Source organism: Coturnix japonica, chromosome 2 (genome assembly GCF_054131305.1).
Source record: "Coturnix japonica strain WE chromosome 2, WE-NBRP24, whole genome shotgun sequence".
NCBI classification, from domain to species: domain Eukaryota; kingdom Metazoa; phylum Chordata; class Aves; order Galliformes; family Phasianidae; genus Coturnix; species Coturnix japonica.
In genome coordinates this window covers 53,894,471-53,919,339 of record NC_140664.1, presented here as the reverse complement: position 1 = coordinate 53,919,339, position 24,869 = coordinate 53,894,471, and the positions used below count along the sequence as shown (strand labels likewise).

Here is a 24,869-nt window from a genome sequence, read left to right as displayed (position 1 = left end):
TTTGTTTCAGAAAGATTGGATAAGGGTAAAATATACATACAGATGGATAGTTTTAGATTCTAAAACGTCTTCAGAAAAGCAGTTCAGAAGTGGAATAACTGCTTTTGGAAATGCTGGTAATTGGAAAGGGCCAAGGCAATGGGTGATGGCTCTGATGTGACACTTGTGTTTATTTTCCTTTTAATCCGTTCCTTGCTGGAGGCACATGATCTCGAGTTTTATTACAAAGGTGCCACTCCTTCGGTTTATCCGGCTGAAGAACACGTCCCATAATAAAGCATTGTGTTTGAAGAGTTTTCCTTCTGAGGAAGGAGTTTCTTCGCTTTGAAAAGTTTCTAAAGAATCCCTTCACCGTATCAGAAACGTATTCATTGATTAACTGTGGGAACCACTGTAATTATATTAAACACTAACACTGTTAACCTGTTTTCACACAGCTCCTGCTTGCCCAGTGCTCGATGTGCCCATGGAAATCAACCCGCTACCATCCCCTAAGCGACAGCAGGTGGCAGCGCGGCCTTGCTTTGCCTAGCGCCGACCCTCCATCATCCACTGTTGTTGTGGCATTGACTTATATATACAAGTGTAGTTCGTGATCTGTCTTCTTTTTCTCGGTTGATCATCGTGGAAGGCTGTATTCTAATAAAACTCTGTCCGAAAAAAAAGGGTTATATACACAGCATAATCCCTGTGTGACGTGGTGTAAGGAGCCTGCTTTGGCAAGGGGGTTGGACTCGATGATCTCTAGAGGTCCCTTCCAACCCCTACAATTCTGTTATTCTTTGGAATCCAAGCAGGTTTTCTATGGTGGCCCCATTAAAAAAAAAAAAAGGAGAGAGAGAGAGAGAGAGCTACAGTGCACTCTGAAGTATATGAAAGAGTTCTAATTGCCACTAATTTGACTTGTTTGAATTACAAAGGAATACTAATTTTTGTCTGATGCATAAACATTTGGCACTGAATTAATCATCGTTCTGTTTTTGAAGCAAGTAGCCTCGGGGCTGTTACTACTTCTAACATAGGCAGCATTTTGAAGTAGTCCCAGCAATCTAGAACTCATGTGCTGCTGCTGGTGGTTAGAGACCATGTTTCCACCTCCACTCATGGGGTTATTTTCAACAGGCATTGCCATGAGGAGTGAACAGTGGGTAAAAAATGGCCTGATTCTGCTCTGTTGGGAACAACAGGGGAGTGTTCTGGGTGACTCCTGCAACAGGGAAGGCAAGATGGAGGTCTGACTCAGAGGGCTTCGCTCGTGATGGGTGAGGATGAGAGCTAAGGGCAATGCTGGAGGTGGGGGGAGACCTGGCTATGGGGTAGAAAAGGGGGATGGACAGTCAGAAGCCAGGGCATAGCACAGTTCTGTGGGGACAGAAATGCTTATTATTCTTCAAGGATTAGGCTCGTATCTCCGGAATAGCAACACAAAAGTGAGCTGCCTTCATCCGGGCACACTTCAGCCACACGCATTCACTACAGCAGGGCCCCGTTGGAGGTGGGCACCACCTGATGCCTCACAGTCAATTTGTTCTTACACGTGCAGTTTCCTCTGCACGCACATTCCGAACTGAACCCCAAACTCGATGAGTGAGGTGAAACTGATCTAGTAAAGGTGTATGTTTGGTGGCCCTGCCAGGCAGGGGGGTTGGAACTACATGATCCTTGAGGTCCCTTCCAACCCGGCTCATTCTATGATTCTGTGAAACAAAAGCGGCCAGCCCGATACGAGGACCACCACACTCCTCACACAGCCCAGCTCCCTCCATGTGGAAGCGATGGGAGGGGGTCGGTTCTCCCCCCTCTCACACCCCCCCGTCCCAAGCGCAGCGTTGAGCAACTCCATCCGGGTCCTCGCCCCTCAGGAGCACGCGTGGCTCCGGGGGGACGAAGGAGCAGTCAAGAGCCCCCCAGCTTCTCATCGTGCTGGCGGCTTGAAGGAGCCCTTCTACATACGTTGACTGCTCTTTATTTCTCCCAGAAGCGAATGCTCGCCACTAACGAGGCCACCACGGAGACTCCCAACCCACACTCCATATCTCTCTCCCCCGCGGGTCGGAGCGCTTGGTACGCGCCGTCCGATCGCGGCTGCGCGTTGCGGGCAGGGCGGCACCTGTGTGACTCAGGCGCTGCCATTTTGAGCGCTCGCTGCTGCCGCGCGGCTGCCTTCGCCCTTCTCTCTGGTGCCGACAGCCAGGCGCGCACCGCGGCGCTTCCTCTCGCTCCTGCCGTCGCCTCCAAGGACGTCCCAGGGTCGCCTGGGCGAAGAGAGCCCTCGTCTTCCTTCGGGCTGTCCCCGTCCTCCACCGCCGTTCCGGCGCCTCTATGCCCGCCGCCCTCCTCGGGAGCAACTAGCGCGTCGACCCGCCGCCGTCTCTTCCTCCTTCCGTTGCCGCCGCCGTCGCCTCTTCCTCCTTCTCCTCTTCCTCTCTCCGCCACCATTTCCCCACTCCCCGGCACCGGGGCGCTGAGCTAGACTATGGGGACCAGGCTGGGGCTGAGCAGCGGCAGAGCGGGCGGCCCGGTCACCGTGTCCACTGCGGCGGGGATGGGGGGGCTCGGCGGCTTGGTGGCTTTATCTTGACATGGCTCCTCTCCGTGCTGCTAGCAGCGCCGCCTCCTCTGCCCCTCCTGCGCCCGCCGGCTGCGGGTAGCGAGCGAGCCACGGCCTTGGTCTCTTGTCCGAGTCTCTCAGCCTCTTGCTTCAGTCGGGGGGAAATTTGGGGAGAAATTCCTTTTTTTTTTTTTCCTGTTTTTTTTTTCTTTGTAAGGCGAGGAGAGGGGATTCTTTTTCCCCTCGTCTTTAAGCTGGTCCGACAAATTTGCTAACCTCCAACCTTGAAATCCCCGCTAATCTAATCAAACGCCTCGGGGGGCAAAATGTCTGGAGAGGGAAGGAAAATAACCTGATAATTGGGGATTTGCTTTTTGGGGGTGGGTGGGGGGGGATTTGAGAGGTTTAAAATCACAACCTTAGGCTTGTGATTAGAATTAAAAAAAAAAACCTCGCCAAAAAAAATTTGCTACCGAAATCTGCTTGGCAAGAAAAGCGGAAGCAAAACTCTCCATGTTTTCCAAGTCGTGACCATGAAGTGAGAGGGGGAAGTGCCGCGCTAGTTGGGTGTGCCAGGCCCCGGGCACAGGCCGCCTACTACAGCCTCTGCCACCTTGCATAGGGAGGCCCAAGGAAAAGCAGGGAGCATTGGTCATGCACAGCCTCGGCTAACCGAGAGCGCTGCGGGCACAGCAGCAGAGAGAGAAGGATCCCCCGGGGGTCAGCAGCCCAGGGAGCCTGTGGGGCATTGGGGGATGTAGGGCTCTCCTGCTGGGAAGGAGTCAGGATTTGGGGTGTCTGTTTGGGTGTTAGTCTCTAGGTGAGATAATACTGTCTCTTAACCCCTGCCCGCTCCTCATCGGTGGCTGTCATGCGCTCTCTTCCCTTTGGCAGCAGAAGCCTCGGGGCAGTGACGTGCCCGATGATGAGCAGGATGAAGTTAGAAATGACTCTGCTGTTTTTTCTCTTTGCTTCCCTGCAAACCAGCACTGTGTTGTCCGTCGTTGATTTTGTTCTTGTTGGCAGAGAAATGTCATATCTCCCAGGATGTGCGCTCCTCCTTTGCACCCTTTCCTCTGCCACCCACCAAGTGTAATCGTTGTGAAGGGGAAAAAAGCAACACAGCAATAGTGGGAATCTGAGAATAATAATCAGTAGAGTCATGAATCTGGCTGGGGTGAAATGCAGTTTGTAATACCAGCTTCATTTTTTTTTTGTAAGCAGAGCAAAAATAGCCCCCCATGGATTGGGCTTGTGCCAGTTGCTTTTTATTGTACACATAAATTGTGATAAGATTTGGTTTTTTTCTTCCATTCTCGCCCACTTATTCCTGCAGCCAAACTGTTAAATTTTTTTGTTGTTGTTGTTAAAAATTCTTAGGGTTTTTTTTTTTTTTTCATTTCTTGGTTTATGGTCAAACCTCTTGTCCAGCCATGGCTGGGCTACTGCTTATTTTGTTTCTTGACCCTTCCAATACGACATTCCCATAAAATAACTGCCTGAGGTGCGGTTTTTGGGTTGCACTCGTGTTTTTTATCGATTCAGTCGTATTAGCAGGAATAAAATGACTTGTTTCTGTTGTACTTGAGTCTTACGAAAAAGTGCCCATAGTTTAGCGACAGTTTCCAAAGGCTTTAGTACCACCTATATTAACAAAATGGGGGACCCAAACTCCCGGAAGAAACAAGCTCTGAACAGACTTCGTGCTCAGCTTAGAAAGAAAAAAGAATCTTTAGCTGACCAGTTTGACTTCAAGATGTACATTGCCTTTGTGTTCAAGGACAAGGTAACTTGGGTCTTGTTTATCTGCTTCTGTGTTGCAGTGCGAGATAACTATGCTGGGCCAAGTCTTTTAGCAGTAGTTTGTTCCCTTGGGTGTTTTAAGTTTTTATTGCCCATTGATATTTGCCCCAGTTCTTATTTATTGTCAGTTTGGTTTTCGTTTTCATGTGCTTGTAATGCTGGGGGTGCTAATGCATTATTTAATAAGGAGGCAGCTTCTATATCAGAGAAGTACAAGTTCTGTTGTACTTAGCTCAGTTTAATTACGGTCTGAGTTGTGTAATTGTTTGCTGTGAAATGGTTCTGTTAAGAAATGAGATCTGACTGGTGCAACTGACAAAGCTACTGCACTTATCTGGTTAAAGCAGAAGGGAGAACTTGGCAGCTGAAGGGAGCGGCTGTTAAAGGCAGTGTTGCAACGACCTGAGGATGTTGGCGTATGTGAAGCTGCCTCCCCCTTTATGAAAGTTGGGGGAAGAGAGGAAGCCTGTTCACTCAGCTGTCTTGTGGAAGGCTATTGGAGGCTGTAGATGTGGGCCAAAATGGGAAACCCATTGGCTTTCTAATGTCAGATTAGAGGCAGAACTGTAAGGTTTTTCCATCCACAGAAGGAGGGGAAAAGTAGATGCTCAGAGTAAGTGAATAAGCTCAACAAATTGACTGAGCGAAGATGGAAATGGCAACTGAATAGACAAAATAAGTGCATGTACATGAGCACTAAAGCTGTTTACTTTAACTAAATATATAGTTTTATACGTTTGGTAGAAGTTAATCCTCTCTAATCAAGACTGTTCTCTGGGCTTCGTTTAAAAAATTCCATAAAGTTATCGCCTCCAGATTGTTGTTCATCAATTCTTGTTCCAACCTTGTCTTATATAACGTGACATAGTTTCTGGGTATTGTATCTACTGCAGTGAGACTGCTGAGTGAACTTGCTTGTATTTAAAGGACAACTCATTCTTTTCTGCTTTTGTGGCAGTTCTAATAGTTAAAGATACCACTATTTCTAAAGAAATGTAAGTTTAGTGATAGCTAGATTTTTTTTAGTTGATGGCATTTTTAAGGCCCATCTCCCCACTGTTAATAAACGAGGGGAAGGACCTCACCAGGTTTAATTGACTGCCAAGTAAAAGCTTGCAGAGGACTCTCAGTCAGCCTGAAGTCATGTGTTCTGCATGATGAAAGCTCAGTTCTACCAGTGTCTAGGTAGATCCTTAATATTGGATCCAAAAGACATCTATGTTTTGTGATTCTGCTGTGATTTATGTCCAGGTTCTATCTGGGGTGATGCTTTATGCATAAATGCTAATAGAATATTATGGAGCCTGAAATAAATGAACTACAAGTGCCTAGAAGTGGTTGTAACCTTAATGCAATGTGCCTTTTCTTTTGCAGAAGAAAAAGTCAGCGCTTTTTGAAGTGTCTGAAGTGATACCAGTCATGACCAATAATTATGAAGAAAATATCCTGAGAGGTGTGCGGGATTCCAGCTATTCCTTGGAAAGTTCCTTAGAGCTTCTGCAGAAGGATGTAGTACAGCTTCATGCACCCCGCTACCAGTCTATGCGCAGGGTAGGGTTATTCTTTATGCTTTCACACAGATCACAGAATCACAGAATGACCCGGGTTGGAAGGGACCTCAAGGATCATGTAGTTCCAACCCCCCTGCCTGGCAGGGCCACCAAACATACACCTTTACTAGATCAGGTTGCCCAGGGCCCCGTCCAACCTGGTCTTGAACACCTCCAAGGATGGGGTGTTCCACAACCTCCCTGGGAAGCCTGTTCCAGGGCCCAACCACTCTCCTAGTGAAGAACTTCCCCCTAACATCCAACCTAAATCTTCCCTCTTTTAACTTAAATCCATTTCCCTGTGTCCTGCTATTGTCAGCCCTTTCGAAGAGTTTACTGCCCTTCTGGGACTAAGTTCCCTTCAGGTATTGAAAGGCTGCAATGAGGTCACCTTTCTGAGTTTCACTTTGAGTTTTGATTTCTCGTGCTACTACTTGTGAATCTTGATGCTAATCCTGCTTCCCTACTTTCTCATCTGCTGCTGCCTGAGAGTTTTGAAGGCTCACTTTTGTAGGGTTTTGTTTGAAGGATAACTTAGAATCATAGAATTGCATCAGATTGGAAAAGACCTTCAAGGTCATCAAGTCCAACTGCAACCCAACCATAGTACCCTAACTAACAACCCACCACTAAATCATGTCCCTGAGCACCACATCCAAATGGTTTTTAAACACATCCAGGGATGGTGACTCAGCCACCTCTGTGAGGAGCCTATTCCACTGCTTAACTATGTATTGAAACAACTATATACATATAACTAAATGTTTTTGTTAGATAAATATTGGAAAGCAAATAATTTTTCCTAGGAATGATGAATTTTCCTAAAGCTGGAATTTATATTAACTGGATGCTTAAAACTCAGTGGAAAGCGAGGAGGATTATAGTTCTTTTGAGTAATACAGATGGGGGGAAAAAAGTACCTCACAAACAGGATAACTATCGCCTTTTAATTAAATGCCTGTATAAGTGTGTTGCTTTTCTGTGTCTCCTACTAATGGAGAGACTCTAAAGTACAGAACTCTCCCACTTGCAGGATGTGATCGGCTGTACCCAGGAGATGGACTTCATTCTTTGGCCTCGTAATGACATTGAGAAGATAGTCTGTCTCCTGTTTTCTCGGTGGAAGGGATCTGATGAACCTTTTAGGCCTGTTCAGGTATTGCTTTTAATTTAAGTAATATATCTGGGAGTGGGGAAGAAGGGACTAGGCAGGAGGTAGACGGGAAGACTTTAATACTATCTTTGCTTAACCATGATAAGGTCTGTGCCTTCTGTGCATGTTAGAAGGTGTTCCAGTTGGTTTGATTTATAGAACAATTTTCTGAGTTCTGCTTCATGAACTGGGGTCTTAGCATGAAGAAAGTGGTATGAAGAACCTTTTCAAATGGCATATATAGACATATATATATACGTATATATATATATATTTAGTTTTTCTAGATACTAGTTCAGTGTGGTTCTTCTCAGTACAATCAAATCTTTATTTATGTATGTTGTTGAGGTTTTGTGAGTGTTCCCGAGTTGCTGTATTTTGTAAAAGGAAGCAGATCTGAAATAGGTGGGATTATTTCACTGTAGGTTTGTGGGGTTTTTTTGGTCATAAAAGAAAAGGTGGTGGATTGTGAAGTCCCAGATTAAGTGAAATTAATTGATTATACTTGAGATTTTAGCTGGGTAAATATTTTATTCCCTTTCCTCACACAATACAGGCCAAGTTTGAGTTTCATCACGGTGACTACGAAAAACAGTTTCTGCATGTTCTGAGCCGAAAGGACAAGACTGGAATTGTTGTCAACAACCCTACCCAGTCAGTGTTTCTCTTCATTGACAGACAGCACTTGCAGGTGAACTTACTCTGTCCCTTTGTTTCCTTGCTACCCACAGCGGAAGCATTTTAGGAACGTCTTACTCATAAAATGCTTTATCTTCTCAAGAATGTTAGTGACTGATACTGCAAAATATCCATCTGGAAAAACTGATGGTGCGCTTGTGCTTGCGTTTCAGCTCTTAGAGGAAACATGCTATAAATAGCACTTGCGCATGCACCAGCTATTTGCAGGGCAGAGATCTGGCTGCGCGGTTCTGTAATTCTTAATACAAAAGCATGAAGTTCTGAAGTAGACTTAAAAGTGTTTTGGAGACGTGAAAGCATTGGCTGAGTTTGTGTGATATTAAAGTAATAGTTAGAGGGGAAAAAGGAACAAAATAGTGATTTTTAGGTATTCAAAGTTCTTGTTTAGATTGTGTGAAAGACAATGGCTTGTTTGTGGCACAGTGGTAGGAATGCCGCGTTGCAACACCAGAGGGCCCAGGTTTGAATCCCCCCTGTGACGCAAGTGGTAGAAGTGCCACTCTGCTACACAGAGGCTCGAATCCCGGGGGTTGGACTCGATGATCTTTAAGGTCCCTTCCAACCCACACGAGACTATGATACTATGAAATGCCTGTCTTCTGCCACAAGCATGCTGTCAATTGCATTGAGTCTTCTGGGGGTCTGTCTATTAGCCTTGAGTTGACTCGTATGTTTAACCACTTTTCTTTGTGTTTTCTTTGCCTCTAGACTCCAAAAAACAAAGCTACGATCTTCAAGTTATGCAGCATCTGCCTGTACCTGCCACAGGAGCAGCTCACTCACTGGACGGTTGGTACCATAGAGGATCACCTCCGTCCTTACATGCCAGAGTAAGGTACTGGCCAGCAAAATGGGGAAGATCACAGAATGCAGCAGTGAATTTTTCACTTTCCTCACCACTTTATTCTTTCAGGATTTAGAAGGAAACGGACTCATGTTCAGAACACTATACATTGTGAAACTTGATCATCCTGGATTTGTTCTTTTTTTTTTTGTTTTGGTCATTTGTATCTCAGAACTTTAAAATTTTTTTGGTTGTTTTCTGCATGGACCTTGTGAAAGAGAGGATGCTCTGCATACTTCTGCACTGCATCAGCATCTTATTATAATGTGAAATGAAGGGACTGTACACTGAAACAAATGTATCTGAAGGCACAAGGTGATCATTTGTGGTGGTGTTCCCATTTGTGCTGGTCATGTCCCCTAACATCTATGTTAACCATCAGTATTTGGAGGGTGAGAAGTGAATGTAAAGGGTTTAAAAGCCTTACAGCTTTGCTGTTAATGATTGTATCTAAGAGCACTATTCGTGTTAATGAACAGAAAAGTGGCTATTACAATAGGAGGTAAATGTGGGAAAGATTTTTCTCTTCTTTTAAAGCAAAAAATGAAAAGCATCTCATTTAACGTGTAGGCATTTCTTGCCTTCTTTTTTTTTTCTTTTGCTGGGCCATGTATGAGTTTACTGGCACTTTCATTTTGGATCTCTTTCCCCACGTTGCTGTATAACTGTATGAAAGTATTCTTTTGAGTTGGATGCGTATATACAGATGAGGCAGACCTGGAGTCTGAAGTCGCTCAAGCAGCTAAAAATAAAATAATAGCTGCAGAAACAATGTTGGTAGAGGATTATTTTTTTCTTGAGAGTTGAGACTTGTAGACTTGCTGGTGAACCGTGCAGGAAATCCTGGTTTCTAAAACATTTCTTATGGGGAAACCTGTTGAGGTTTATTTTTTTTCCTTTTGAAATAGACGTTATAAACCAATGTAAGATAGTGTTTGGAGTGTCAAAAGTTGGTTCTGACAGAACATGATAAGATTGTGCAATGCTAAAAGGAAGACTACTGTATAGTTTTGATGACAAAGAAGGTTTTGCTTAAGGGTTGAGTACTTTACTGGAGTAAAACTGTATAAGCCTGCTCCATTTGGATAAAGCTAGTGCTTACCTGTTTAAAACTTGTATTTAGCTTTCGTTTGGAATCGGGGAAAACAAAAATTGGAACTTAAATAAATTAGGTGAAAGACAACTGTGTTTATTGATGGAAATCTTACGTATCGAGTTTTACGGGTGTTCGAGTTTTACCTCTTGGCAGTGTCACCTGTTGCAAACGCTAACAAATAGCAACTGTAAAAATGATGTTATGATTAACATGGTGGTAAAGGTGTTTCTATGCAGGGAAAGCATTTACTGTGGCAAAGCAGCTGTTGGAAATGATGGAATCGCTGGCATACCGGTGTATGCTACGTGGATATTTTTAGTTCTTCGGTCATAATATCCTACAGGTTAAACTGGAACAGTGCAGAAAAACAGCCTGGAAGCTGCATCAATTCACACCTTATGAAGAATTCATATTTAAATTCCTATTGTATGAAATGCTAACCAACATATCTGCAGATAGCGCTTAGTTTCCCAACTAGTTACACCATCTTAATGCTTGTAAGAGTGCAGTTACCTTGGTTAGTGAAGCAAATAGCTTAAATGTTCCTAATGCAGTAAGTTGCTAAAACAACTTGGAGGGGGGGGGGAAGCAAACAGCAAACACACCAACCCTTTAGTGTTGGCCTGGGTGGATGCGTACAGTTCTTCTTGTGTCAGCACTGACGTGACGTGATCCTTAATTTCTAGTCTTCTGTAATACACAGAGTAATACAAAGTTTAGTTGCTTTGATTGTTCTGTATGGGCTGCAGAAGATGCGCTGGTTATTTGTTAACTCTTTGTGGTGATGATCCCAGGGTTAAATGCAACTATACTTTGATGGGAGAAGAATGTGGATGTGGAATACTGATTCTGGTAAGTGATCTGTTCCACACAGCTAACAAATAGATTTTTTGCTGTGACGTCACATGGAGTTGATGCACTTCTCCCTTTTGTAAGAAGTCAAGATAAAGGGAAGCAACAGACTCAAGGGCATGAATATCTCAGCGTATGTGAGTTCACATCATTGGCCATCTTTGGAAGGCATCTTTCTCTGCTGGCAGAATGACTTCAGAGGGAAAAGATGAAGCTTGATGTTGCTGTGTGCTCTTAGTGCATCTTCTAGTTTAATGGCAGCATTATTCTGTTAGCTTCTGTAGCAAAAGAAAAGCCCTTTGGGAATCTGCTTTGGGTTCTACTTAACGTAAATATCAGTGTTGAGCCTGTATGTGGTTATGTAGCTTAACTTTGTTTTTAACACATCTTCAGTTGCACAAGTGTCAGCAGAAATACAGGAAGGTGGATGTAACTGGTTGTACAAGCTCTGCCCTAAGGTAAGTAGTTCTAAGAAGTTTGTAGTTTGCTGTTTATCATGTCTCAGAACATAAATATCCCAACAAACTAGTTCTTAAACTAAAAATAGCTGTATTTATGGCTGTGTCAGGTAATAGCAACACACTGGCATTATACAGCTCTTTGTGAAAAACAAACCCACAACCCTCTGTGCTGAAATAATGGGTAAGCATTGAGAGCTTAACATCTACCCGCTGATTTTTTGCTACGTGTTACTGTTTTGCATGACAGTGCTAAGCTTCTTAGACACAAAAGTTCCACCTTTGCCTTAGGTGGGTGCTTTGATAGTCCTTACAAATGACCTCATTGCAGGAAATACATGGGTATTAACTGGAAGTTCAAGTGTTTCCAAGCTTGTAATAGCCTGAATCCCACTCCGTAGACTAAAACATTACTGGTTCTTAGCCCATTTGTTGCACCTGTGGTGCGCTGGCTTGGAATGATGTGTTGTATTCTGTCCAGAGTATTAGAGAACTGTAGTAATTGGCTGCACGTAATGGTGTTCAAGTGTATGGTAATTTGCTGTCCCTCACAGATGATGCACAGGGATGGATAGATAGATAGATAGATAGATAGATAGATAGATAGATAGATAGATAGATAGATAGATAGATAGATAGATAGATAGATAGATAGATAGATGAGCTTGCTTCAGTTAACCTGCAGAGCAAGTGAGATGCAAGCGTAAACTTTTGCCTGACTGACTGAAATGCTTTTTAGGGCTGAAGATATCCATGACCTAGTTTTTCTGCTTGAAGAGTATTTACGTATGGGAAGGGCTTGTAATTTGAGTGTGATTACTGTATGCTACAGCCACGCTGAGCCTACAGCATCTGCTCTACAAGCTGCTTTTCTGGGCTTCTGAAAAACTATCTGAGCAGCTACTGTTTATTCTAAGCAGAAGAATGTTAAAGATGCAGCTTCCTACTGCAGCTGTGCAGCCCAAGTAGTGTTTCAATAAGCAACAGTAGGGATTTTTCAGTGCATTCCTTTTGATAAGAGCTTCCAAGTAATTTGCTCTTGTTAAATGAGAACTGCACATAGCACAGTGTCCTGCAGTTGTGGACCATGGGATTTAGTAATGGCAGTGCATTCACTGAATGACTATAGGATCGCTAAGGCTGTAACTGTCAGCATGGTTCTCTCTGAACTCTTAAGGAGTGAAACAGGAATCAGAGTTCCTCTTTCTCTGTACCCATGGAGAGCGAGGAAACAGAAGTTTGCAGTTTCAGTTTACTGATCAGATGGTTTCTGCAGACAGAGCAAAGTTGTGAAATGGTTAATGGTAAAATGCCATCAGAAGTTCGTACACATCTCCTGGCATTGGCTCAGAGCCGGTCAGTGCAGCAGAACAGAATTTAGCTGCTGTTAGAACAGTTACTTAACAGCCTAATTCTAATTCTGTCCCCTTCCCCTGTTCCCTTTAAGCGGCTCGTCAGTTTGTGAGTTATAAACCAACTAACTCATAATTAAATTGGCAGAGAATCCTGGGTGAAGTTGTGCAGCCCCTTGTGGCAGGTGGCTTCAAATGAAAAGCACAGATAGTCAGGAGTCAGTCTGGATGCACTGATGCAATAGCCAGTAATAATGTGAGACCAACATGAAATACTTAGCTGCTCTATATATTGCATACAGTGGGAAGCTGCAGTTGCTTTCAGAGATAAAGGTGAACCGTTCCATGATGTGTCATATACCACTATTTACAAGTTTGATCCGGTATAAGATCTTTAGACACACAGGAATACTGTGTAGGTGTTTGATATGTTGGATAACCAAGCAGTTCCACAATATGGGATGGACGGTCTCATCTGTAATGTATGGCAGTTACAAAGTGTCAGTTACTGGATATGTGATTTCTTATATGATGAGACTGTCTTGTGATGCTTGTCACTTCATTTGCTTGTAAGGGCATTATGCCTAAATCTGCAGTGATAGAACCAGGTCAACCCCACAGGAGATCTGCTTGTTCTGATGCCAGCTGGAACCATGTGCTATTCATCCTTATTCTGCTAATTATTTCCCATTCTTTCCTTTCAGACATAGCCAGGGTAAGATGCAGATTTTCTAACAGGCAGGTTAGCAGCAAAGAACACTTCAGATTTGAAGTTGGACAGCTTATTCCTAAAACTAAGCAATCTCAATGGTAAGAACTCTTTCAAAGGCCTTCAGCTCTGTTATTTTGTGTAATAAATGATCAGTGCAGTTGCTGATGGAGGGCTAACAGACAAGGATGTCTTAAAATAATGACTTTAACGAACTGCTTCTAAAACAACTGGTCAACGTGTTAGTGAGGTCCTTCTTATTAATTAGGCAGCACTAAAATACTGTGTCCCTTATGACAGACTACTCTGTTATAAGGGAGAAAATAATTTACTTGTTATTTCAAGGTTTCCCTCTCAGCCTGCAACTGTCCTTGCCTGGCTTGAATAGGAACACAAGGATATTGTTTACTTGTTGAGGTTTGCTATTCCTAATTTGCCTGGACACTTTTCAATTGCAGTTATGTAGATATGATGAATATTATGTGATAGAATGAGACCATTTAACTAGGGTAGGTTCCTCAGGCAACCAGCTTGGATGGAGGGAAGGTGTTAAATTGCACTGGGATAGTTATTACACAACTGCAGAGTTGCCCAGACATTCAGCTAACTGAAATGCTGAAAGATTCAAAACACACTTGAATTCAGTGCCTCTGTCATTCTCACCTTCTGTCTCTTGCTTTTGGTGTTAGTCAAAACAGATGGAAACTGGTCAGTGTGAACAGGTGATAGCACAAATTTCACTGAATCTAAAGTTTGAGAATGCACAGAAATCCTAAATGCAATAAATGCTCAGTCACAAAGCTGAAATCACTGAAGACTCAGCTTGCGTGACAAAAAGAACCTTGCATGCACTTCACCAGTGTACACTACTTAAATCTTCCACTGGAGCAAAACTAAGGGCGTGGTTTATATAAACTTGCACTGTGCATGTAGCGTTGCTGTTCTTTTGATTTACGGTGTGATAGCCTGGCAGAGGATCACCTGTCATTTGTTTAAGGGAAACAGTTAAACCTGTCAACAGCAGTGCAAGAGGAGACAAGTCTTAGCTGATGAAATAGCAGCTGAACTGCACCACATTCAGCATGTCAGACAGCCTTCAACTTTGAGCCTGACGCAGGGCTTTTAGGAAGCCCTTTCACATGCTTCTGAGTCTCACATGTTGGGTTGGTTTTGTTTTTTAAATAACTATAGATAGAATTTTAGTGAACACATGCAAAGATCTCATCCTAGTTGTACAATCACAAAGTGAATGAGAGAATGGAGTAGTTGGGTGAATTGGTGTATGCCTGTTCCACTACACCCACTTTTATTTGAAACAGAGAAGAGAAACCTTCGAAAAGGTAGTTTCAGAAAGCTTTATTGAAAAGATTTGAACATGTTACAGGATCAGTGACTTACACTTTGTACTAGCTTGCTTCACACATTCCGTAACGTGAAGCCAGCTGCTTATAGGCACCCTTCACCACCCTCCTGCAGAACAGTCAGTAAGCACACACTGTAGTGTGTGAATGTGCTAGTCACAAGCCTGAAGGGTGGGTTGCTTACTCACATGGCTACATCACAGCCAAAACAAAAAAGATTTTTTTTAATACTGTCATGCTGGTGAACCACACTGCTGTTCTAAAGGCTTTTTTCTTTGTTACCTTGACCCTCAGAGTCCAAACAGATGTATTTTCATGCTATTGGGTTGTTTTTCATCCCCAAACAGGCATTAATTTTATGCTTCTAGCCATTCTGAAGGTCATAAATTTGTTCACGTGTCATGGAACTGAGACCAATTTGTGTTACACAGTCAAAAGTATGGAGATTGTCATTGCATAAGTGAGAAGACTGTTCTAGATGGGATTCTCAACCCAATGTTGTTACTGTTTAAATTCCTTGCATTACTGTCCTATGTACTTTGTATGTCTGCCTTGCGCAATTAACTTTCCTGTCGCCTTATTTGTTAGATCCACGCTGGCAAATGCAAGATTTCTTCCTTGCTTCAAAACCTGAGCTGTGATCAGTACTTCTTCTCCAACTTTAGCAGCTGAAGCATATCTTAAATGAAGAACAAAATGAACAAGTAAGGGTCTGTACAGAGCATGAATCCAAGCCTATTTTCTTCTTTATAGATTGTCACAAGAGAAATTAAGCAAAACTAATAGTCACATCTCCTTATAACTGCCTGCTTGAAAATCCCTGCTACCTTAAGTCCTTGAACTCCTACAGAGTATTGCAGAGGTAGTTCAATATAGCAGTTCTCTGAAGAGATGGGAGGATAGAAAGAAACCCATTGCTTGGTTCTTATGAAGTGTCTTTTTGGAGCAGGAAGAATTAGGTACCAAAAATCTCAGTTACAAGCTCAACTTGAATTCCTATTCCAGCCACTGCAGGCTTCTTGTGTCCTTTCTAAACCAGTCTGGCTGGTTTCTGAAGAACATCTCTGCAAGTAACATATCCAGAAGGTCATTTCTGTATAGAACCTAATCACAGGTTAACTGCTTCACATAGCCCGGTCACAGAAAAGCCATGGGAATTTGGGAGGCTTTCAAAACTTTCCTGGTTTAACTCAGTTTCAATTCATTACATGACTTTCTGTTTTATTTACTCAAGTGTGTGGGCGTGCCTCTGAAAACACACTGTCCAGGAATTAAGAAGAAATTTCACCACAGAAAGCCACAAAAGTTTTGTTTGACCCGCGTATCTCCTAAACTTTATGCTATTTGATTATTTTGGATCACAGTGTCAGTGGAAAGCTCCAGTCCCGCTTTACCAGTGGGAAATCAGAAGGCACTGGGGGAAAGGAATGCATCTAGTAAAGATACAGATCACTCCCCACATATTTCCCTATGGTTTTGATTTTTTGAGGCAGTCTTAACAAGGAGCTATTTCTCCAAGATTTTTAGTGCTCAGTATTTGTTATTTCAAGTCGTACTACGTCAGTAATCTCTTCAGAGGAAGTAAAGAAGCAAAGCTGACAAGCTGTAATAGCGCGATCAAAGACAGTTTCAGCCTCTTTTTAAAGGTACTGTTTAAAAATTGCATTGCAGGAAGAACTATTTTCAACCACCAAGCGCCCTAGAGTCAAGGAATCTTCTATCAGTGAGAAATTCTGACTCAATTTGTAGTTTATCCTCTGAGTGTAAAACAGAGCTAAAATGTTTCCTTTTTTACTCTTGGACTAATGCTGAAAAAGGGTTTATTGAAAGCTGTTTGGCCTAGATTTTGTTGTTTGAGGAAACTCTGCCCAAGCAAAGCCAATTGTGTAAGACTAAGGAGTTACTACATACCATCCCTTTTAATGTTCCATGAATGAATGGGTAACAACGCATGTAATAAATACAAACTGATTCAAATTTTGCAGCCAACTGGCAATATCCTTAGATATGCTTCCCTCCACCCACAACTCAGTTTATTAAAAACAAGACTTCATCACCTTTTCAAAGCAGGTAGTACAACACATAAGGGAAGTGTAACAGAGTCAGTACCTTGTCAGGGAAGAGAAGTTAGTAAGTTCTGCTAGGTGTGATGGAAGATACCTACGTGATGTTCATGTCCACGCTGACCCCGGGCAATGCTCTTTCTGAGTACAGCAATGCAAATGTTGATACAACATCCACAAGTGTGGCTGTCAAGCCTCCGTGTAACGTGCCAAATCTATTGGAATGTTCCTCCTCCACTTTCAATTCGCACACAATTTTTCCTGGATTTGCAGAAAGAAGTTTCATCTATACAACCAAAAATGGAATAAAGAGCTTACTGACAGAGTAGCAACTCCAGGTGCTGCCCTGAATCAAGTTGAAAGGATTATTTTGGATTTATGAGACAGATGGAAAGACATAAAACATAGTAATTGAACTGTCACATCAGATGTTTCCATAAACTTTGAGCTAATCCCATTGGCCTACCTGAACTGAAACCAGCATTCCTGGGCACAATCATCCAACGCTGAATTGTAATGTACTACAGCACCATAATTTGTGTACATGCTTCGATAGGTGTTATAAAGAAAACCTGTACTGATGCATGCAATTATTCCACCCCAGGTGTAGGCCTGCACTTGTTGAACCTCATCAGGTTCCTCTGTGCCCAACTCTCCAGCCTGTCCAGGTCTCACTGAATGGCAGCACAGCCTTCTTGCTAAGGGTTGCGTTCTGTCCTTTCGGCCATCAATGAATCTGTTGAATAAGACCAGACCCAGTACTGACCCCTAGGGAACACCAGTATACAGGTCTCTAATCAGACCTGTGCTGCTGATCACTACTCTCTGAGCACTGTCAGCCATAGAACCATGGAATGGCATGGGGTTGGTATGGGCTCCTTACAACTCTATGAGCGTCTTAAAGTTTTATACTTTCTAGACATAAGACCAAAATGACTTGGGGAAACACAATGATAGGAGCTGCTGTCATAGAATAGTTTGAGTTGGAAGGGACTGTTAGAGACCATCTAGTTCAACTCCCCTACAGTGAACAGGGACACCTACAGCTAAATCAAGTTATTCACAGCCCCATTCAGTCTGACCTTGAGTGTCTTCAGGAACAAGGCAGGAACAACAGAATCACAGAATTATCAAGGTTGGAAAAGACCTAGAAGATCATCTAGTCCAACCTCTCTGGGCACCTTGCTCCAGCACCTCTGCTCTTACTGTAAGAACCTCTTCCACACACATGAAGACAACATGACGCCAGAAACAGAATCCTGGCTCTGCAAAACATAACGAAGGCCCCGGAACTGGGAGCACACAGCAGCTACACTACCACACACTGCAATATGTGATACACTAACATCATTTTAACTGTGTTTTAACTGTACTACAGCATTATATTATTGTTAATATGCCTTGTATAAGTTTGTGACTTCAGAACTGCACCAGACCATTATGTTTCTTAACACCGGGCCTTGCCAGCAGCTCACAAACCCCTGCCATGTTTGCTTTTTCAGCGTGACTTCAAGTTGAATCTATTCCGAAAGGGACTCGTTTTCATTTTTAAGCAGAGAGCAGCAATAACATTTCAACACACCACAGCCCTAAAAGTGACCTTGGCCACCGGCATTACTAAGGAATTACTCCTATTTCCCACCGCCCCGGGGGAACGGGGACCCGGCAGCCCTCCCTACCTTGCCGAGCACCCTGTCGAATCCCTCGGACTGCAGCATGTACTTCATAGCATCCCGCAAACCCTCCAAGGTTAACCGCGTGCTGCCCATCTCGGTCACGGCGCCCTATGACAACAGCACGGCCCGGAACGGCTCGGCTCCGCTTCCGCTCCGCCCGCAGCGTGATGGAGCTGGAGGCGCGGAACGAACCACGCTCCCCGCGGGCGGAGCATGGGGAGGAGGATGAGGAGGATGAGGATGAGGAACTACGGCTCGCCAAGCGGAGGAAAGTGCTGTGCTCCGAGTTTGCCGCCGTCACCAGCAGCGACGAGGCGGTGGCGAGCGGCTTCCTGGAAGGGAACGGCTGGCAGCTGGAGGTAGGGCCGGCGGCGGGGGGAAGGGGAGAGCGGCCGCCATTCCCCTGCGCTCTGCCTCTGTGTTTCAGAGGGCGCTGGACGCCTATTTCGAGGCACCGATGAACGGACAAGATGCAGCAGGAGGGAGCTCTGTGGGGAACGACAGCTGGTGAGTCCCCTGAAAGGAGAGATAGAAAGGCCCCTCTGGTCTTGGGCTGGAAGAACCCCAGGCACCTGTACAGGCTGGGAGGAGTGGTCCTTGAGAGCAGCTCGGCAGAGGAGAACCTGGGGGTCCTGATGGATGAAAAACTCAACATGAGCCAGCAGTGCGCTCTGGCAGCCCGGAAAGCAAATGGGATCCTGGGCTCCATCAGGAGAGGGGTGGTCAGCAGGGATAGGGAGGTGATTGTCCCTCACTACTCTGCTCTTGTGAGGCCCCATCTGTTGTACTGTGTCCAGGTGTGGAGCCCTCAGTACAAAAAAGACATGGAGATTTTGGAAAGGGTCCAGAGGAGGGCCACGAAGATGATCAGGGGGCTGGAGCACCTCCCCTATGAGGACAGGCTGAGGGAGTTGGGTTTGTTCAGCCTGGAGAAGAGAAGGTTGTGGGGTGACCTCATTGCAGCCTTTCAATACCTGAAGGGAACCTACACCCAGGAGGGGAGTAAACTCTTTGAAAGGGCTGACAATAGCAGGACACGGGGAAATGGTTTTAAGTTAAAAGAGGGAAGATTTAGGTTGGATGTTAGGGGGAAGTTCTGCACTAGGAGAGTGGTTAGGCCCTGGAACAGGCTGCCCAGGGAGGTTGTGGATGCCCCGTCCTTGGAGGTGTTCAAGGCCAGGTTGGACGGGGCCCTGAGCAACCTGATCTAGTAAAGGTGTATGTTTGGTGGCCCTGCCAGGCAGGGGGGTTGGAACTACATGGTCCTTGAGGTCCCTTCCAACCCAGGTCATTCTGTGATTCTGTGATTCATTCTGTGTGGTCTTTATAGCTGAGAACAAGCTGTGTTTGGCAACAACTGACCTGAAAGTAGCAAGGTGAGGTCGGCCTCTTCGCACAGGTGATGGCATAGGATGAGAGGGAATGGCCTCAAGTTGTGCCAGGGTAGGATCAGGTTGGATATTAAGGAGAATTTCTTCTTCAAAAGAGCGGTGCTGCAGTGGCACATGCTGCCCAGGGAGGTGGTGGTGTCACTGCCCGTGGAGGTGTTCTAGAGCCATATGGATGTGGCACTGAGGGATGTGGCAGTGGGTGTGTGATTCTGTGACTCTATAGAACATATATATATATTCATGTAACTGTATAAAAGAATTGCTGCTATCCAGCTGCTCCACAGCAAGTCAGAAGATGACTGTCAAACTGTAGGCACCTTTTCCTTTTCTCCTAGTTGCCTTTGCACTGTAGCTTATGCCTCCACCCTATAAGGAGGAGGAAGAAATTGTAAATTCTATGTACTAAGACTCCATGTGATTGAAGTCTTATGTTTTAATTACTGTGCTTCTTCAGAATTACAATAAGAGATCACCTCGTGTTCACTTATTTGTTGGGAAAGTTTTGGGTGGTTGTCTGTAAGTTGTGTGGGGTGTAAAATGTTGTACTTTAGAAGATGAGAGGCAGTTGCAGTAAGAATAATGTTATGCATGTTGATGAACAAACTATCTCTTTAGTATCGACCTCACAGCAGATGAAACTGCAAGTGATACCAGCAGCAGCGGTGCAGGCTCCAAGCGACAAGATGATGACAGCAGCTTCTCGCTGATAACCTGGAACATTGATGGACTGGACTTGGGAAATCTGCAGGAGCGAGCTAGAGGTGTCTGTTCTTACCTGACATTGTAAGCACGGCTTTGATCGTTACGTATCCAACTTAAAGTGAGCTTCTCATTTTAGATTATGCAAAGACCTTCATGTCTAAATTATCTTCAAATTAGATGCAGTAATAGAGTTGTACAAATCCTAATACTGATTGGAGGAGGTGTGAGCCTGTGCAGTGTTTCAGGGGTTAAAGACTTTGCAGTATTGCTTATATCAAGTTTTATGCCTATGTCAGGAGCATGCTTTGTTCCCTTGCCATTACTGTTATTTGTCTATAAAGGATGATAATGTGCAAGCTAATATGAAAGCAGTAGTATCTGTGATTGCCTTTTATAGTTGTACTGTTTGAAGCTTCCTGTTAATACACTTATGATTAATTTAATAATTACATAAATTGGTGTTTCTTAATACTGCAGTTTATCAGTGTAAATTAAACTGGTTTAAACAAATGTTAATTGGTTCTTCTGAACCCAACAGGAGCCCTTAACTAAATTGGTATTTCTCTTGATATTTAATAATATGTGTTGATTTTATTTTTTTTCTGTAAAAGTGAACTTAGAAGCAAGAGGGAAACTTTTTACACAGTCTGATAGTGATAGGGCAAGGGAGAATGGCTTTAAACTAAAAGAGAATGAGATTAAGGTTAGATGTTAGGAAGAGATTCTTCACTCAGAGGGTGGTGAGGTGCTGGCACAGCTGCCCATAGAAGCTGTGGTGCTCCATCCCTGGAGGCACTCAGGGCCAGGTTGGATGGGGCCCTGGGCAGCTGAGCTGCTGGGGGGCAGCCCTGCCCATGGCACGGGGTGGGGATGGGTGGGCTTTGAGGGTCCTTCCAACCCAAACCATTCTGTGATTCTATGCAGTTTGTCCTTTGACTGCTTAGAGAAGGTCTGTTCAGCAGTGTAACAAAAAAGGACAGCTATAAAGTTGTGTCTAAAAGAGCACTTTCAGGATTCCTACCCCACTTGTGCTGTTACTGGTGGCATAGCTCTAAGGAGGTTGGCATTGATGAATGGCAGATTAAATGAGGAAGATCTGTTGTAAAGGAATGAGGTGGAGGGTAGAATTTCCTAGAAATCTTATCTGTTGCACAATATGATCCAAAGCTGCTTTTCAAGTGTTTTAAGTTAAACTTCTTGCATATATAATGATTGAAAACTGTGCAAATGTTCTCAAGACAAAAGGAGGTCATGCATTTTATTGCCATGTTGGTACTGTGCCCTTAATAGTAATTGTTTTCTGCATTGTCTTCAGCATCAGTGCTATGTCTACATGCTACTATCATTATAAATATATTAAATATCTTTAGAGAGGATCTTAAAATATCTAGGTAGATAAGGAAAAGGCTCACCTGAAATCTCTGACCCTGTTCTGTTTGACAGCAGAGTGTAATATTGGTACCCCTCAGCAGATAACTTCACAACTTGTTTTGCTGATTTCAGATACAGCCCAGATGTGGTGTTCTTACAGGAGGTTATCCCACCATATCTCTGTATGCTACAGAGGAGAGCAGGAGGTTACACCATTATTCCAGGTACGAAGTAAGCCTCAATTTCTTAAGACAGAAACTAGACAGAAAAATTAAGTACAGTTTTGTTCAGTCTTCCTTGCCAAAAGCTCTGACTTCCTGTAGCAACTGAGAAGAGTAAGATGAAGAAGGAAACACTTCAATTACTTCCTCTGTTTTACTACCATATAGTTGGATGCAGATCCCCATGTTTTGAAAAACTGATAGCAAAATTATCCCCAAAAGCACCACAGATGTTTAGTTGCTTAAACATCTGTATTAAAAACGCATTCATACCACTGTTGAGGAACTTTTGAGTAATCATTTTGTACATCTTGCAAATTAAACATTTTCTCCTAAATGATAGTAAGGAGATCTGTGGAAGAGCTTTAACTTTGTCCTGTGGCAGGAGATGTCCTTGACCTTTCATTTGCCTGTTCCTCTCCAGGTAACGTAGATGGCTATTTCACTGCCATGCTGTTGAAGAAAACGAGAGTGAAAGTACTAAAACAAGAGATAATATGTTTTCCAACAACTTCCATGATGAGGAACCTTTTGGTTGTGCATGTGAGTCAGTCTGTCAGTACTACAGCTGTGTGTCTGTCTTCAGAACAATAGAATCATAAAAAGATTGGGCTGGCCTTACTCAATGGCAGTCTTAAACAGAGCATAAACGTTTCTTCAAACAAACGAATCGGGTTGCATATGGTACTAAGAAAATCAAGTATCTTATATTACTGGCTGTACTTTGTTTTCATATCTGATAACCTCTGAAAACAAATTAGAAGCCTGCTATCCTCCTGTGAGGCGTTTCTCCAATTTAAAACAAATATTAACCAGAGCTCTGTCATTCATTCATTTATTTTCCGTTTAGTTCTTGTCTATGATTTTCATATCACGGTGTGGAAAATAGCATACCTGTTTTGTTTCGTGTGCAGGTGAACATATCTGGTAATGAGCTTTGTCTTATGACTTCTCATCTGGAGAGCACTAGAAATCATTCAAAGGAGCGTATCAAGCAACTGCAAATAGTGTTGAACAAAATGCAGGAGGAGTCTGAGTCTACCACTGTCATATTTGGGGGAGACACAAACCTCAGAGACAGCGAGGTAAACAGAAATAAATAACCTGATTATTTTGGGGAGGTATTCTGGTAAAATCTTGTCAGACTTTTCTATTGTCTTCATGAGAAACAAACTGCACAGCTGAAACCTGTAACTTCTTCCTAACCATGCTTTCCCTTATTAAGAGCCAGAAGCTGTGGTATTACTACACTCAGGCCTTGTTACAGTTGAGATGTTGTTACATGTTACAAAAGGAATGGTTATTTTTCCCTGTAACAAAAAATGCATAATTCTCAAAACGCGTTTCTGAGAAGTTTCAGTTTTCAAAGCATCTTCTGATTTTGAGAACTTGATCTTTTTATTCATTCATCTCTCTGATTCTAGGGATTTAATGCTAAAAAAATGAATGAAAGAAGCAGGTGTTCTGCAGAAATAGATCTTGGGAGCCTAAAATCCGTCCCCCATCATGGAGACGTTCAAGATTAGAAGCCATTTTTGGCTGCACACGTTAAATGTGAAATTTCTGCATTATTAGTAAAACTTCTTTTTTCCCTAATAGTGAAATTCCACTGCTATGAGCAGGAATGACCTTATTTCAGGAAACATGGCCTTGACCCCCATGCCTGAAGATTTCATAGTTGAACTCTTTGTTTTGTAGCATGGGAGTCCATTGGCATCCTGGCTTGTGTCAGGAATGGTGTGGTGAGCAGGGCTAGGGAAGTCATCCTGCCCCTGTACTCGGCATTGGTGAGGCCTCACCTCGAGTACTGTGTTTTGGGCACCTCAGTACAGAAAGGACATTGAGGTGCTGGAGCAGGTCCAAAAAAGGGCAGCAAGACTTGTGAAGGGCTTGGAAAATATGCCCTATGAGGAGTTACTGAAGGATCTGGGGCTGTTTAGTCTGGGTAAGAAGAGACTGAAGGGAGACGTTGTTGCTCTCTTCCAGGATCTGAAAGGTGCTTATAGTGAGAGCAAAGCAAGTCTTCACAACTCATGTTTTGCAGGGGGGGAAAAAGTGATATTTTGACAGCTCGGTTCTGTTTTCTCCCTTCAGGTAGCTAAACTAGGTGGCTTACCTAAAAACATCACGGATATCTGGGAGTTTCTGGGCAAACCCCAGCACTGCCGCTATACGTGGGACACAAGCTCCAATACCAACCTGCGCATAGAGAGTAAATGCAAGTTGCGGTTTGATCGCCTCTACTTTCGGCCTGCAGCAGAAGGGGGACATATTATTCCACGAAATATGGACTTGATTGGATTAGAAAAACTGGACTGTGGCAGATTCCCAAGCGATCATTGGGGTCTTCTTTGTCACTTTGATGTGATATTATAATGAACAGGGCTTGTGTTGTTTGGTTTTAAGGGTTCTGTTCCTGTTTTTAAGGAATTTTACACTCCCAGTTTAAGTAGGGCATGTTGACAGTTTCTGCCATAGCACATTCTCTACTGGAACATCTTCAGTTAATTCCAAGGTTCTTTCTTCCTCATTGTATGCATCTGTTGCTGAATCATGGCTTTAAATATATATTTTTAACAAAACCAAATTTCAGTTCTGCAACAGGAGATTGTCTGTAAATGTACCAGGTGATTTTCAACATGCTTTTATTTTGTCCTGTATTATAAGCTCATAATAAATGCCACTTGTTTTTTAATGATGGCTGCTTTGTTTTGTAACCGTTATCATCATCCTTTACAGCAGTGTCTTTTGTGAGGTGTTTTGTGTCAGTTTCTGAAGTTCATATTGGTAATACATAGAGGTCCCCTCAGGCAAGATGATAAACTGTGGAAAGAATAGCGAGGCTCTCACAAACTGAGAGTTTCTATCTAAGAATTAAGACACTTGGGATGGTAAATACCCTGCTTTATATTTATTAATATATAGCTATAATAATATAATATAGCTATTAATATATATATTATTTATTAATATAAAGCTGCTTTATTGATGTTAAATATAAGGTAGCTCCATATTAA

General features: G+C 43.3%; 3 protein-coding genes across 5 annotated transcripts; 2 read left to right on the top strand and 1 right to left on the bottom strand.

Moving 5' to 3' along the window:
- The first annotated feature begins 3,933 nt into the window (after positions 1-3,933).
- Positions 3,934-9,783, top strand: C2H6orf62 (chromosome 2 C6orf62 homolog). 2 transcript variants are annotated; one of them, XM_015855147.2, is made up of 5 exons: positions 3,934-4,337; positions 5,729-5,905; positions 6,938-7,060; positions 7,614-7,748; positions 8,465-9,783. In XM_015855147.2, exons 1-5 carry the CDS (start codon positions 4,209-4,211, stop codon positions 8,588-8,590), a joined length of 690 nt encoding a protein of 229 aa, XP_015710633.1. In that variant the 5' UTR covers positions 3,934-4,208; the 3' UTR covers positions 8,591-9,783. The 2 variants fall into 2 exon arrangements, with proteins under 2 accessions (XP_015710633.1, XP_085393719.1); XM_085537593.1 differs by lacking the exons at positions 6,938-7,060; positions 7,614-7,748.
- A 4,625-nt stretch (positions 9,784-14,408) lies between these two features.
- Positions 14,409-18,285, bottom strand: ACOT13 (acyl-CoA thioesterase 13). The gene is made up of 3 exons (XM_085537594.1): positions 18,171-18,285; positions 16,593-16,777; positions 14,409-15,107 (listed from the first exon to the last, which is right to left on the bottom strand). The coding sequence occupies exons 1-3, from the start codon at positions 18,258-18,260 to the stop codon at positions 14,951-14,953; spliced, it is 432 nt and encodes a 143-aa protein (XP_085393720.1). The 5' UTR covers positions 18,261-18,285; the 3' UTR covers positions 14,409-14,950.
- Positions 18,286-18,328: 43 nt separating this feature from the next.
- Positions 18,329-24,547, top strand: TDP2 (tyrosyl-DNA phosphodiesterase 2). Of its 2 annotated transcripts, XM_015855146.3 has the most exons (7): positions 18,329-18,526; positions 18,595-18,674; positions 20,174-20,341; positions 21,764-21,855; positions 22,277-22,395; positions 22,767-22,937; positions 23,947-24,547. In XM_015855146.3, exons 1-7 carry the CDS (start codon positions 18,335-18,337, stop codon positions 24,226-24,228), a joined length of 1,104 nt encoding a protein of 367 aa, XP_015710632.2. In that variant the 5' UTR covers positions 18,329-18,334; the 3' UTR covers positions 24,229-24,547. The 2 variants fall into 2 exon arrangements, with proteins under 2 accessions (XP_015710632.2, XP_085393714.1); XM_085537588.1 differs by lacking the exon at positions 18,595-18,674.
- Positions 24,548-24,869: the final 322 nt, after the last annotated feature.